The sequence below is a fragment of the Pangasianodon hypophthalmus genome, chromosome 13 (assembly GCF_027358585.1).
Source record: "Pangasianodon hypophthalmus isolate fPanHyp1 chromosome 13, fPanHyp1.pri, whole genome shotgun sequence".
Classification (NCBI taxonomy): domain Eukaryota; kingdom Metazoa; phylum Chordata; class Actinopteri; order Siluriformes; family Pangasiidae; genus Pangasianodon; species Pangasianodon hypophthalmus.
The window spans coordinates 21,558,054-21,571,432 of NC_069722.1; the positions used below are offsets into that span (position 1 = coordinate 21,558,054).

The following is a 13,379-nucleotide window of genomic DNA, read 5'->3' on the forward strand; positions in this document are numbered from 1 at the left end:
TTGTGTATTTATACCCCCTCAGTTTGGCCTCTTGTCACGGAGTCTTTGTGCTGTTATGTTTAAGACTAGTAACCTCTGTTCCGTGTTCCTTACTTATGTCTTTGTGTTGTTTTTGGTACTTTGCTTTCTTGTGGACTTTGTGGACTTTGTATTTGCTGCTGTTGGATCTTCTGAGTGTTTGGATTTTTGCCTCTTTTTTTTTTCTGATTTTTGGTTTCTTGGACGATGCACTTTTGGATTTCTTTATTTTTTCCCTTGTATCTTCTGAGCGTTTGGATTATACTTGTTATTTTTTTGCCTTGGATGTTGGATCTTAATTAATAAACTGTTTCCTTTACTTTACTTTACTCTCGCCTCACTCCTCTGCACTTGAGTCATTCCCCTGGTGGCCTAGTGGGGGTTTGCTGGATTACTACGCTGGTGACCTGTGTTCGATTCCCAGCAAAACCCTAATAAGAAGAAAGAATTTCTCCTCACTATAACATAAGTAACTTGTCATTAAATCATTTTCACTAGGCTAACTAAATAACAGACCGAAAAGGTGCAATTCTTTTCCATTGTGATAGTCACACACCATGTTCACTCATCACCAAGCATGTGATGTTCAATAAGGAGTTCCTTTTCTGAGATGTGAACTTTTTTCTTTTTTTTTTTTGCTGTTATGTTTTTGGTTTTGCTGTTGCATTTTCTAATTTGCGGTTGCATTTTTGGTTTGTTAAAGTGTTTAGTGCTTACGGGCCACCGTAGTAATTTAACTTGGGGTGTTTATCTCTAATCTGCAGCCGCGGTGTCCTCGGTGAAAGTGTGGTACGGCTGTTTGTCTTTTGATGTCACTAAAGCACACTGTTCTGCTGATGGAGACAACCTCCGCTTCATCTGGACTGCTGATTTAAACACAATCACTCAGCTGGAGGATGCAAACAGCACCTTGCTGCTGGATCAAAACCATCATGGAAACATCACCTGCCATGTAGAAAACCATGTCAGCCGTGACCGTAACACCATTGAGCTCCACCCATGTCCCGGTAATTCTTTCTGTTTTTAATCAATGATTTGAAGAAACTGAAAGAAATAAAAACAGAAACAGAAATTTTCCTAATAGTAACAAATGAAAATTGAGTTAGAGTTCTAATAATTATACACAAAAAGTTGTAAATGCAGATATGGTTTATTGAGGCTTGTGGCCTAAAAAACATTATCCACAACAATGCATTGTTCATAGTAGGATGATTCAAAAAGGAACATATCATATATTCTAAACAGATACATATACCTATAAGAGGTGTGTGCTGATTATTTCTTTTTTTAATATTCCTAGAAATATTCAGCCTGCATTTGAGACAAGAGACGCACATTGGAACTGGTGTCCTGAGGGACACTTTTTATTTTCACGTGGGCAAGAGCGAGAGGTCACATATGAAGCGTGTGGGACAAAGAAATACACATATTCATTAACATGATCATGTGGCACTGCATGATGCATTTACAGTAACTTTAGTAACTGGCTGGTCAGAGTCACAGTGCTTTAATTTAGGGTACTAAATAAGGATACCAACGTGAACTTGTGGCAGGGTAACAAAACACAGACATAGACTTTCTCTCTCTCGCGCTCTCTGTCTCTCTCTCAGGTTTCATGGTGTTTGTGTCTGTGTGGCTCTGTGAAGTCATCATCCTTCTGTCGCTGTTAGTGGGAGCGTTTTATATCTACACCAGAATCTACAGGAAACAGAAAATAACTGAGAGTAAGCCTTTAATACTTACTATCATGGAAAATGTGCACATTACCAGAGTCCATATTCAAGTATATATGTCAAAGTAAAGAGAGAAGAACATGAGCAGCTAGAAAATGTAATGTCTAAAGCTTTCGTGGTGATGTAAATGTAGTAATCACCTGAGTGACATTTCCTTCCACAGATCAGGAAGCTCTGTAAACCTAGATTAGGAACAGAAGAAGCAGTCCACGATTGCTCTCCTCCATGCCAGCAACCCGTCCACCCTGAACCAGCAGAAATGTATAACCATCAATAACAGATGGGTAACAGAGAAAACAAATTTTATTCCTCAATCCACATCTTCTTTTCAAAAACTAAACCAGCCTGATGATTCCTGCAGATTTCTTGATGAAATAAGTGCTACTTTTTAGAGTTGTTTCTCTTAAGCTTTATTTTTTAATATTCTAAAATACTGGAATGCTTAAATGCTGCTGTTACAATCATGCTTTTGTAGAAATCATTTTTGTAGATTCTTTATAAATATTTATAAATATAAATTTAAGTTTAAGTGTGTGTGGAGGTTGAAAAAATGTCTGTTCTGAGCTGTTGCTTTTTGTTTCCTGATCAAATTCTTATTTATGGGTGACTCTTAATAATGATTAAGTTCATTATTCACTTCTGTTATTAAATCAGTCCACTCGAGACATTATGTGATGAGTTTTGTGACACTGGAGACTTGGCAGTATTTAGAGGATCCATGTGTGAAATCCAGACACAGTCCAGAAATCAGCGTCCATAAAGCTTTCCATGTACAGGGGCAAGTACAAAGAATATAAAAAAAAGCATTATAAATCAATAAAGAACAAATAGTGTCGTCCTGTGACAGTAGTTTTCTTTCTTACACACAATTGATTGGCTGATCTACCTGTTCGTGTGTGTACTGCTAAAACTGTATAGAGTATATGTATAGAGTTAGGATACTTGCACTCACTTGCAATTTAAACTGAGTTTATTTGTAATACATATTTACTGGGAATACATTAGAAGAAAAGAAAGTAAAGTGTGTGATCGTGCAGGATTAAACTGTCTATTATAATGACAGGTAGCGCCTGTATCACATTATATTAACATATGTCACAATATCATAATTGTAGATATGTGTAAATAAATCCATTATACAATATGACCATATCACCGTGTGTCACGCAAACATCAAATAAAGCGGAAAAGAAAACCTGATCTAATCACTCATGCTGTTAATTTATAGTCGTCCAATGGGGGAGTTTATCATAGTGGAAACATTTTATTAGAGACAACAGCCTAAGAATTAACAGGATTAACTAATCTGTCCCTGGTTACCTGAGACAATATCAATTTCTTTTCTAGTAAAGACATAAACAGTGATATGACATCAGATACCATGGTCCTATATGACAATCCAGCTTCTGTGATTGTAATAAGCCCAAAACGACCTGAGTGTTGTGAGATGTTTATAGATCATGTAAGTATGAGTGATAAAAATATTTCCACAGAAAAGATAACCAAACCACAGTGGTGCTGACTGCACAAGTGACGAGTTCTCACTTACAAGTCAAGGGAGCTAGACGCTGCTCATTGAAATATTTTACATTAATAAAGAAACACATTTCACTCAGCAACAGAGAGCTGTTTATTGATCAAGTCTATGGATAAACTAGGAAGATTTTTCTTCAATGGACCGGCTAAACACACAGCCACATATCTACTGTAACTACAGAAAATGCTCATTGTTGCATTCTGTCCATCTCTTTCTTTCTGTCAAGTAATAGACTAGTTAGAATACAGGAAGTGAATGGCTATAAAAATAACTATGGAACTTCCTCTATTTCTCAGTAAAGCATTATTAGTGCTGTAAAAGGAGCTTCATTTTGCTATTGTATTTGCTCATCACTCATGACCAAGATCTTTAGCAAGTACAGAGAGAGGACTGTTCTCTGGATAAAATGAGAATACAGGTCATCTTTGGAATCCTGTGGATTTTCACACAAGCTGCCATGGGTAGGTTTTATCCTCTAAAAATGCACAATTTCTTTATTTATTACATATACAGTTGTAGAGTTTATGCTGTATGGAAAGACAAATGAGACTTAGACAAGTGAGATCAGATATCAGTAAAAGGGTTGTCTTTTAACAAACACTTCCTGCACTTCAAAACTACAAAATATGTTTTTTTTGTGAATGCCTTCATCAATGAAATGATGTTGTAGAAAAATAACCCATAAAACCTAAGAAAAACAGGACTTCCTCTGGCACTAAATGGTCTAATATATATTTTAAAACTGGCATGTTGACATGCAGAATTGGCCTACTGCTTAACCCTGCGCAGGCTTTTCTTTTCTATCATCAGTGTTAACATGCAGCTTTAAAGGAGTGTAAAGCAAGTGCAGTTTTCACAGTGCAATTTAAGGATGGGTGATCTGACAAAAATATCTTATCAAGTACGACAATATGATAGTACAGTAGGATTCTACAATATATGTAAGTATCACAATATAGTTTTGCTAACACAATATATTTTTTGCTAACACACCACCAGCACAACAGTAGTGTTGCTTTAAAAGTGCAAAAACTGAGTTAATAAAATTTTTATTTAAGGAAAGATACTACAGGCGAATAGGATTTTCTTTTTAAATACTATATATCACAGTCAAATATTTATGCAAATGATTTTTTCACTAAGCACAGACACACCCATACGACATCCTTCAAAACTTTTAGTTTAATGTTAAAAGATGTTCTCTCATTAGACAACAAAGAAGTTATTATGACATTGTTTTTAGACATCTCCTGATTTGCTTAACCCAAATCTTAATAACTCAAAAACAAGTATTCCTATAAATAATGACAACTTCAGTCTTATAACTGTTTTAATAAAAATGTGGGTGTGAATTTTTAACCAGTAAGCGGTCAGCTAGGTCCTGACTGTTTATAACTGGAGCTAGATAAACAGCTGAAAAAAAACCATGAATAACCATAAACTCGTATTAAGTGTGGTGGAACTAGTTAAAGACAATTGGTGGATGAGTTTGAGATGGGCAAACTGACAAAAATCATATCACAATAGTTAAATACAATATGCTACTACAATATGACTCTACAAAAAGCAATATGTATTTTTTATGTGTGTTATTTATGCCAATGGCGCTTCATCTATTTCAAATCCTGCTCTCCTGTAATAATGGAGTGTCATTTATTAGAGGATAAAGAGGTGTGTAATAATATTAGTGTGTAAAATTTTAAGAATGTTCCTGATTTTTTCTTCCTCTGCAGGTTTGCTGTTTCAGGATCCTGTTGTCTGTAGATTTACTGAGAGTAATCAGTGTTATGTAGCTCTGGGACAACGACTGCACCTGCCAATGCCCCTGGAGGATGGGTTTGACCTAAAGATCATAGACAAGACATCTACCCATCATTTAATTTTAAAATATAGAAAAACCCAAAGTAACCCACCAAAACCAAATCCCCCAAGATGGCAGTTTGTTATTGATAATAAAACTATGATACTAACCAGTGCAGAGAGGAGTGACTCTGGAACATACACTTTAGACACCACTGATGCAAAGGGGACTCTTAAAGGCAATTATACTCTCCAGCTAAACATTGAAGGTAGGATCACACAACCTCTAATCACATCACACAGCACACTACAACATTTACAAGTTATTTCATAAATATATAAAATATATCCTTTCATTCTACAGTCTCTCCCAAGTGGTTTTTTTTTATATTTGAACTGTTTTAAAAAGTTACTTTTATTTATGCAAATGAGGCTTCATCTAATAAACTATGCAGAAATGTATGTCCTTAAAAAATGAGGCTTTTGACATTGTTAGAATTTAAGTCTTTATTTGACTGTGAAGAAGCTCTCAAGAGAAAGTCTTTTACAGAAATGTTTGTTAAAGACGTGTTAATGTTTCTTTGTTGAAAATAATTTATTTATTGTTTAATCATGAAAATGCCGTGCCTTGTTATAAAAATATTTTATGCCATTTTTTAAAATCTATCATAATCCTAAGAATAATCAACATTTTGGGAAAATCCTCTATAATATCCTTTTAATTAAGGAAAGGAATGAACATGTAAAATTTCATGAATGTAGGTCATCTTTCATGAATGCATGCATTTTTGGTTTGATAATGTGTTTAGTACTTACAGGCATCCATAGTAAATTTGTTTATCTCTAATCTGCAGCTGAGGTGTCCTCAGTGAAATTGTCGTACAGCTGCTTGTCCCCTGGAGTCATGAAAGTGTACTGTTCTGCTGATGGAGACAATCTCCGCTTCAACTGGACTTCTGATTTAAACACACTCCCTCAACTGGAGAACGGGAACAGCACTCTCACACTGAATAAAGATCATCATGGAAAAGTCACCTGCCATGTAGAAAATCATGTCAGCTATAACTACAATACCACTGAACTCCACCCATGTCCTGGTGAGTCTGTCTTTTTAAAATAATGATTAGACAAACAAAAAACAATGCAGCAATTTGTGAATACAGAGACAAAACAGCCAAATACCTAGTAAAACTTACTGAGAATGAATGAATGAAAGTTAAGCTCAGTCCCTAAACACATGGTAGCAGTGTATAAATTCTGGCTCTGATAGTTCCTCAACCTCAGCTACATCACTGCAAATAGAGTATGCAGTACTTAAAAACATCCTGCTTGCACAATTAATATTTTTGTTTGTATCCACCTGTGATCATTTCCAGTGAATTGAGTCGGCTCTATTTCCCAATATAAACAACGAGAAAACTAATTTAAACCATCCTGACCCTGACCAGGCAGTTACTAAAGATACATGAATGAATTATAAATGCATCACGCAGCATCTTTGTTTTGTCCTGCAAACTTCATATCGGACCTCTTGCTTGTGACTGCATGAAAGTAAATCTTGCAAACTTTCTTGTGTCCCGTGGGTTAGTCCAGTCCAGATTCACTCCTCTAGTCTCAACCTGATGTCCTGCGAACCTTTCTGACAAACCTTCTAAAAAAAAGTCAAATAAAACAATATTAACAGTGTTTGCATCTATGTATGTATGCATTGTAATTCAATGACATTTCTCGTATACAGTATGTCTTTGAAGAAGGGAGAGAAAAACAGATTTACTAACAAATAAAATATATACAGCACATGTCAAAAGCCAGGACACACCTAATTATAAAATGGTTGTGTGTTCAAAACGCATGACATTATGCAGTACCTGAAAATAAAATATTAAGTGTATAGTTTTATTTTTTATTTTATTTTTAAATGCTCTTCTCGCCAATATTTAAGTTATAAAATTGAGCTATTCTTTCATTCTTTATGTGTTCTTCAATTTCTAGAAATTATAGTTATAGTATTGTGCAAATACATAAATAGTTAGTTTGTTGTGCCATGACCAAAGATATATATTATATATATTGTATATTTTATTTTATTCTTCAGGACCTACTACTGCAGTAGTCACTTCCACACTGTCTAATGATGGTGAGTCTCTCAGTTCCTTATTTTTTTTTTTTGTCTTTATTTGTTTGTATGTACTAATTTTCTCCCTGAAACTAACGATTACATTTTGACCAAAATACATCAAAAATGGCAGTGCTTTTAAAACAGTTAAACAGAGCACTAATATTATAGTAGATACTAAGTACTCCCAAGTGAATGTTTTTTACTCACGATACCAATTTGAACAAAGGTAACCAAACACAGACAGGGATCTGTAACAGTTGAGAAATGCTGTGAGAACACAAACAAGCACTGGTCCAGCTGATTTTATTAAAAAGACAAACAACAACAAAAAAAACTCTGCCTAACTGCTCGGAGCACTGACCTAGAGGGATAAACTGAAAGACAGGCAGAGCCAGAGGCAGAAGCAATCAAAATTTCTATTTCATTTGGGGAATGACACATTTCCAAAAAGTGAAAGCCATGAAGCTGTGTAGCAGTGGAGCCAACTTAGTGAACTTGTTGCTAGATTTGGCATATTTGTAGAGCCACTTAATCGATGATGTTGGAATTAAAATGTTCATTTCACTGTGAACACAACCTTCAGAGAAAGACTTACAAAACCGTTTGTTGAAATATCAATTATTAATCTATTAATTGTTTAATCAAGAAAACACTTCTGCTGTTATACATTTTTAATGCCATTTTTAAAATGAAAAAGGTAAATAATCAATTTGGAGAAGATAAATACACACAAAGTTTAAGTTGCTTCCTTGTGATTATATCCAAATATGTACACTTTTTTCCATGTTCAGTTCTTTACTGAAAACTGTACCAGAGTACCGAATCCAGATCTCCTGTAACAAAACAGTATCAAATAAGTGGATCAGACGTGTGGTTCAGTGTGTCAGAATAACGAGACAATGATCTTGTATTTTTTTCCTCTGCAGGTTTGCTGTTTCAGGATCCTGTTGTCTGTAGCTTTAATCAGAGTAATCAGTGTTATGTAGCTCTGGGACAACGACTGCACCTGCCAATGCCCCTAGAGGATAGGTTTGACCTAAAGATCACAGACAAGACATCTACCTCTCGTTTAATTTTAAAATATAGAAAAACCCAAAGTAACCCACCAAAACCAAATCCCCCAAGATGGCAGTTTGGTAATGATAATAAAACTATGATACTAACCAGTGCAGAGAGGAACGACTCTGGAACATACACTTTAGACACCACTGATGCAAACGGGAATCTTAAAGGCAATTATATTCTCCAGCTAAACATTGAAGGTAGGACCACACAACTTCTAATCACATCACACTACAACTTTTATTTAGTTAAAAAGTTATTTGATAAATGTACAAAATATGACCATTCATTCTATACTCTAACACATTTTACAAGTTTTACTTGTATAGTAGGACATCTATGCCAATGTTCATCAAAGTAAGGGAGAACACTTTTACTACTTTTACTACTTCTACTACAAACAAAGGCCAAACTTTTTATATCTTTGTAAAGCCCATTCAAGGCAAGATACTACAACTGAATACTTTTATTTAAAAAAATAACAAAAGACAAAAAAAAAACCACATATCAAAATTAATCTTCACCACTTGATTGTTGATATTCTCATAAATATTTTTTTATTGGATTTTTTTTACATGTACATTTATGTGTTCAAATAAATTTAAAAACATAAATCCACACATACATCAGGAAAGAAGTTTTTCAGGGATGTATGATCAGTTATTCAGAAGAAAGCATTTCTCCTCACTATAACATAAGTAACTTGTCATTAAATCATTTTCACTAGGCTAACTAAATAACAGACCGAAAAGGTGCAATTCTTTTCCATTGTGATAGTTCACTCATCACCAAGCATGTGATGTTCAATAAGGAGTTCCTTTTCTGAGATGTGAACTTTTTTCTTTTTTGCTGTTATGTTTTTGGTTTTGCTATTGCATTTTCTGATTTGCGGTTGCATTTTTGGTTTGTTAAAGTGTTTAGTGCTTACGGGCCACCATAGTAATTTAACTTGGGGTGTTTATCTCTAATCTGCAGCCGCGGTGTCCTCAGTGAAAGTGTGGTACGGCTGTTTGTCTTTTGATGTCGCTAAAGCACACTGTTCTGCTGATGGAGACAACCTCCGCTTCACCTGGACTGCTGATTTAAACACAATCACTCAGCTGGAGGATGCAAACAGCACCTTGCTGCTCGATAAAAGCCATCATGGAAACATCACCTGCCATGTAGAAAACCATGTCAGCCGTGTCCGTAACACCATTGAACTCCACCCATGTCCCGGTAATTCTTTCTGTTTTTAATCAATGATTTGAAGAAACTGAAAGAAATAGAAACAGAAACAGAAATTTTCCTAATAGTAACAAATGAAAATTGAGTTAGAGTTCTAATAATTATACACAAAAAGATGTAAATGCAGATATGGTTTATTGAGGCTTGTGGCCTTAAAAACATTACCCACAACAATGCATTGTTCATAGTAGGATGATTCAAAAAGGAACATATCATATATTCTAAACAGATACATATACCTATAAGAGGTGTGTGTTGATTATTTCTTTTTTAAATATTCCTAGAAATATTCAGCCTGCATTTGAGACAAGAGATACACATTGGAACTGGTGTCCTGAGGGACACTTTTTACTTTCATGTGGGCAAGAGCAAGTGCGAACATATTAAATACATGTGGGCAAGAGCGAGAGGTCACATATGAAGCGTGTGGGACAAAGAAATACACATATTCATTAACATGATCATGTGGCACTGCATGATGCATTTATAGAAACTTTAGTAACTAGCTGGTCAGAGTCACAGTGCTTTAATTTAGGGTACTAAATAAGGATATCAGCGTGACCATTGACATAGACTCTCTCTCTCTGTCTCTCTGTCTCTGTCTCTGTCTCTGTCTCTGTCTCTCTCTCTCTCTCTCTCTCTCTCAGGTTTCATGGTGTTTGTGTCTGTGTGGCTCTGTGAAGTCATCATCCTTCTGTCGCTGTTAGTGGGAGCATTTTGTATCTACAACAGAATCTACAGGAAACAGAAAATAACTGAGAGTAAGCCTTTAATACTTACTATCATGGAACATGTGCACATTACCAGAGTGCATATTCAAGTATATATGACAAAAAGTAAAGAGAGAAGAACATGAGCAGCTAGAAAATGTAATGTCTAAAGCTTTCATGGTGATGTAAATGTAGTGATCACCTGAGTGACACTTCCTTCCACAGATCAGGAAGCTCTGTAAACCTAGATTAGGAACAGAAGAAGCAGTCCACGATTGCTCTCCTCCATGCCAGCAACCCGTCCACCCTGAACCACCAGAAATGTATAAGCATCAATAACAGATGGGTAACAGAGAAAACAAATTTTATTCCTCAATCCACATCTTCTTTTCAAAAACTAAGCCAGCCTGCAGATTTCTTGATGAAATAAGTGCTACTTTTTAGAGTTGTTTCTCTTTAGCTTTATTTTTTTAATGTTCTAAAATACTGCAATGCTTAAATGCTGCTGTTCCAATCATGCTTTTGTAGAAATCATTTTTGTAGACTCTTTTATAAATATAAATTTAAGTGTATTTGTGAAGGTTGAAAAAATGTCTGTTGTGAGTTGTTGCTTTTTTTTTCCTAAAACAAACATGATCCAATTCTTATTTATGGATGACAATTAATAATGATTAAGTTCATTATTCACTTCTGTTATTAAATCAGTCCACTCAAGACATTATGTGATGAGTTTTGTGACACTGGAGACTTGGCAGTATTTAGAGGATCCATGTGTGAAATCCAGACACAATCCGGAAATCAGTGTCCATAAAGCTTTCCATGTACAGGGGCAAGTAACAGGAATATAAAAGTATTATAAAGCAATAAAGAACAAATAGTGTCGTCCTGTGTCAGTATTTTTCTTTCTTACACACAACTGATTGGCTGATCTACGTGTTCGTGTGTGTACTGCTAAAACTGTATAGAGTATATGTATAGAGTTAGGACTGATTTATAATTAGCACATCAAGGTATCACTCACTTGCAATTTAAACTCAGTTTATTTGTAATACATATTTACTGGGAATACATTAGAAGAAAAGAAAGTAAAGTGTGTGATCGTGCAGGATTAAACTGTCTATTATAATGACAGCTAGAGCCTGTATCACATTATATTAACATATGTCACAATATCATAATTGTAGATATGTGTAAATTAATCCATTATACAATACGACCATATCACCGTGTGTCCCACAAACAGGCCATTCTATCCATCTCTCATGGCCAAGATCTCTAGTAAGTACAGAGAGAGAACTGTTCTCTGGACAACATGAGAATACAGGTCATCTTTGGAATCCTGTTGATTTTCACAAAAGCTGCCATGGGTATGTTTTATCCTCATAAAATACAACTCATTTATTTATAACATGTACAGTTATACAGTTTATGCTTTATGGAATGACAAATGGTATAAATGCAGTTTAAACAAGTGAGATCAGATATCAGTAAATATGTCTTCTTTTAATGAACAATTCCTGCTCTTCAAAAGTACAAAATATTTTCTTTTTTTCTGTGAATGCCTTCATCAATCAAATTATGTTTTAGAAAAAAAAAAAAACTAAGAAATTTGGGAGGTCCACTCACACTAAATGATGTAATATATTTTTAAAATGGCATGCTGACATGCAGAATTGGCCTACTGCTTAACCCTGCGCAGGCTTTTCTTTTCTATCATCAGCGTTAACATGCAGCTTTAAAGGAGTGTAAAGCAAGTGCAGTTTTCACAGTGCAATTTAGGAATGGATGATCTGACAAAAATATATCTCAATATTTAAACACAATATGCTACTACAGTAGGATTCTACATTCTGCGACATGTATTTTATTAAAAACATTTATGTGCGTTAATGCAAATGGTGCTTCATCTATTTTAAAAGTGTCATTTTGCATATTTCATATATTATATATATATATATATATATATATATATATATATATATATATATATATATATATATGAATCCAGCTCTACTGTAATAATGGAATTCAATTCAATTCATTTTTATTTGTATAGCGCTTTCGACAATTGGACATTGTCACAAAGCAACTTTGCAGAAATATATAAAGTCCAGATACAAATTTATAAATTTATCCCTAATGTGCAAGCCAGAGGCGACGGTGGCAAGGAAAAACTCCCTGAGATGACATGAGGAAGAAAACTTAAGGGAAGCCAGACTCAAAAGGGAACCCATCCTCATCTGGGTGACAATGGATTATAAATAAATCCCTTCTATCACTGTGTGCTATATAGTGAAAAAGTGCAATTGTGTAACTAGAAAATTATAGGTTTAACATGAAGCCTATTTTGTTGAAGTTATCAACTGTTTAACAACGGAGACTTGAGTGCAAAACTGTTAGCAGTCCTAACGTTATCATAGCAATTGTAGTTCTAAGCCATCGTAGCAAAACTGTTTGAATCAATTGCAATCCAAAGCCATCTTCATGGTTTCTAAGTGTATATTTAGGCTGTCTATCTGGGGCCATCCTCAGCAGGATTGTCATTTATTATAGGATAAAAATCAGGATAAAGATCAGGAGTGTCATTTATTAGAGGATACAGAGGTGTGTAATAATATCAATGTCTAATAATATTAAGAATGTTCTTGATTTTTTCTTCCTCTGCAGGTATGCTATTTCAGGATCCTGTTGTCTGTATATTTACTGAGAGTAATCAGTATCAATCATACAATCATATCATATCATCACATCATACAGTAAAACCACACAACCTCTAATCACATCACACACAGCACACTAAAACAAATTATTTCATAAATATATAAAACATAAAAATTCTATAGTCTCTCTCAAGTATTTTTAAAAATTATTTTTATTTATTTATGTAAATCAGGCTTCATAATGTACATACTTAACAAAACAAAATCTAGGCTTTTAATGTTGCTAGAATTTAAATCTTTTTTTGACTTTTTTTGAAGCTCTGAAGTCTTTTACAGAAATGTTTGTTGGAAAATAATTTATTTATTGTTTAATCAAGAAAATACCATGAGAACAATCAGCATTTTGGGAAAATCCTCTATAATATCCTTTTAATTAGGGAAAGGAATGAACATGTTCAGTTAAAAAAAATTAATACAGGTCATCAGTGTTTTAGATATATGTAGAAAAAGCCA

The 13,379-nt window shown here is 34.5% G+C and overlaps 1 protein-coding gene and 1 long non-coding RNA gene across 2 annotated transcripts; both read left to right on the forward strand.

Annotated features, from left to right (window-relative positions):
- The first annotated feature begins 709 nt into the window (after window positions 1-709).
- LOC128319881 (uncharacterized) lies at window positions 710-2,052 on the forward strand. Its single transcript, XR_008303342.1, has 3 exons — window positions 710-1,025; window positions 1,629-1,742; window positions 1,915-2,052. It is a non-coding gene; the product is annotated as an uncharacterized LOC128319881 (long non-coding RNA).
- Window positions 2,053-3,548: 1,496 nt separating this feature from the next.
- Window positions 3,549-11,069, forward strand: LOC113540569 (uncharacterized). The gene is made up of 8 exons (XM_034309842.2): window positions 3,549-3,749; window positions 5,022-5,357; window positions 5,943-6,185; window positions 7,184-7,225; window positions 8,134-8,469; window positions 9,245-9,487; window positions 10,144-10,257; window positions 10,432-11,069. The coding sequence occupies exons 1-8, from the start codon at window positions 3,695-3,697 to the stop codon at window positions 10,446-10,448; spliced, it is 1,386 nt and encodes a 461-aa protein (XP_034165733.2). The 5' UTR covers window positions 3,549-3,694; the 3' UTR covers window positions 10,449-11,069.
- The last annotated feature ends 2,310 nt before the right edge of the window (window positions 11,070-13,379 follow it).

Bases quoted from the DNA above. Each gene is read 5' to 3' on its own strand.
- LOC113540569 (XM_034309842.2), top strand. From the start codon at position 3,695: ATGAGAATACAGGTCATCTTTGGAATCCTGTGGATTTTCACACAAGCT. The intron at 3,750-5,021 runs GTAGGTTTTATC...CTTCCTCTGCAG, and splicing joins TTTCACACAAGCTGCCATGG to GTTTGCTGTTTCAGGATCCT. The intron at 7,226-8,133 runs GTGAGTCTCTCA...TTTCCTCTGCAG, and splicing joins TTCCACACTGTCTAATGATG to GTTTGCTGTTTCAGGATCCT.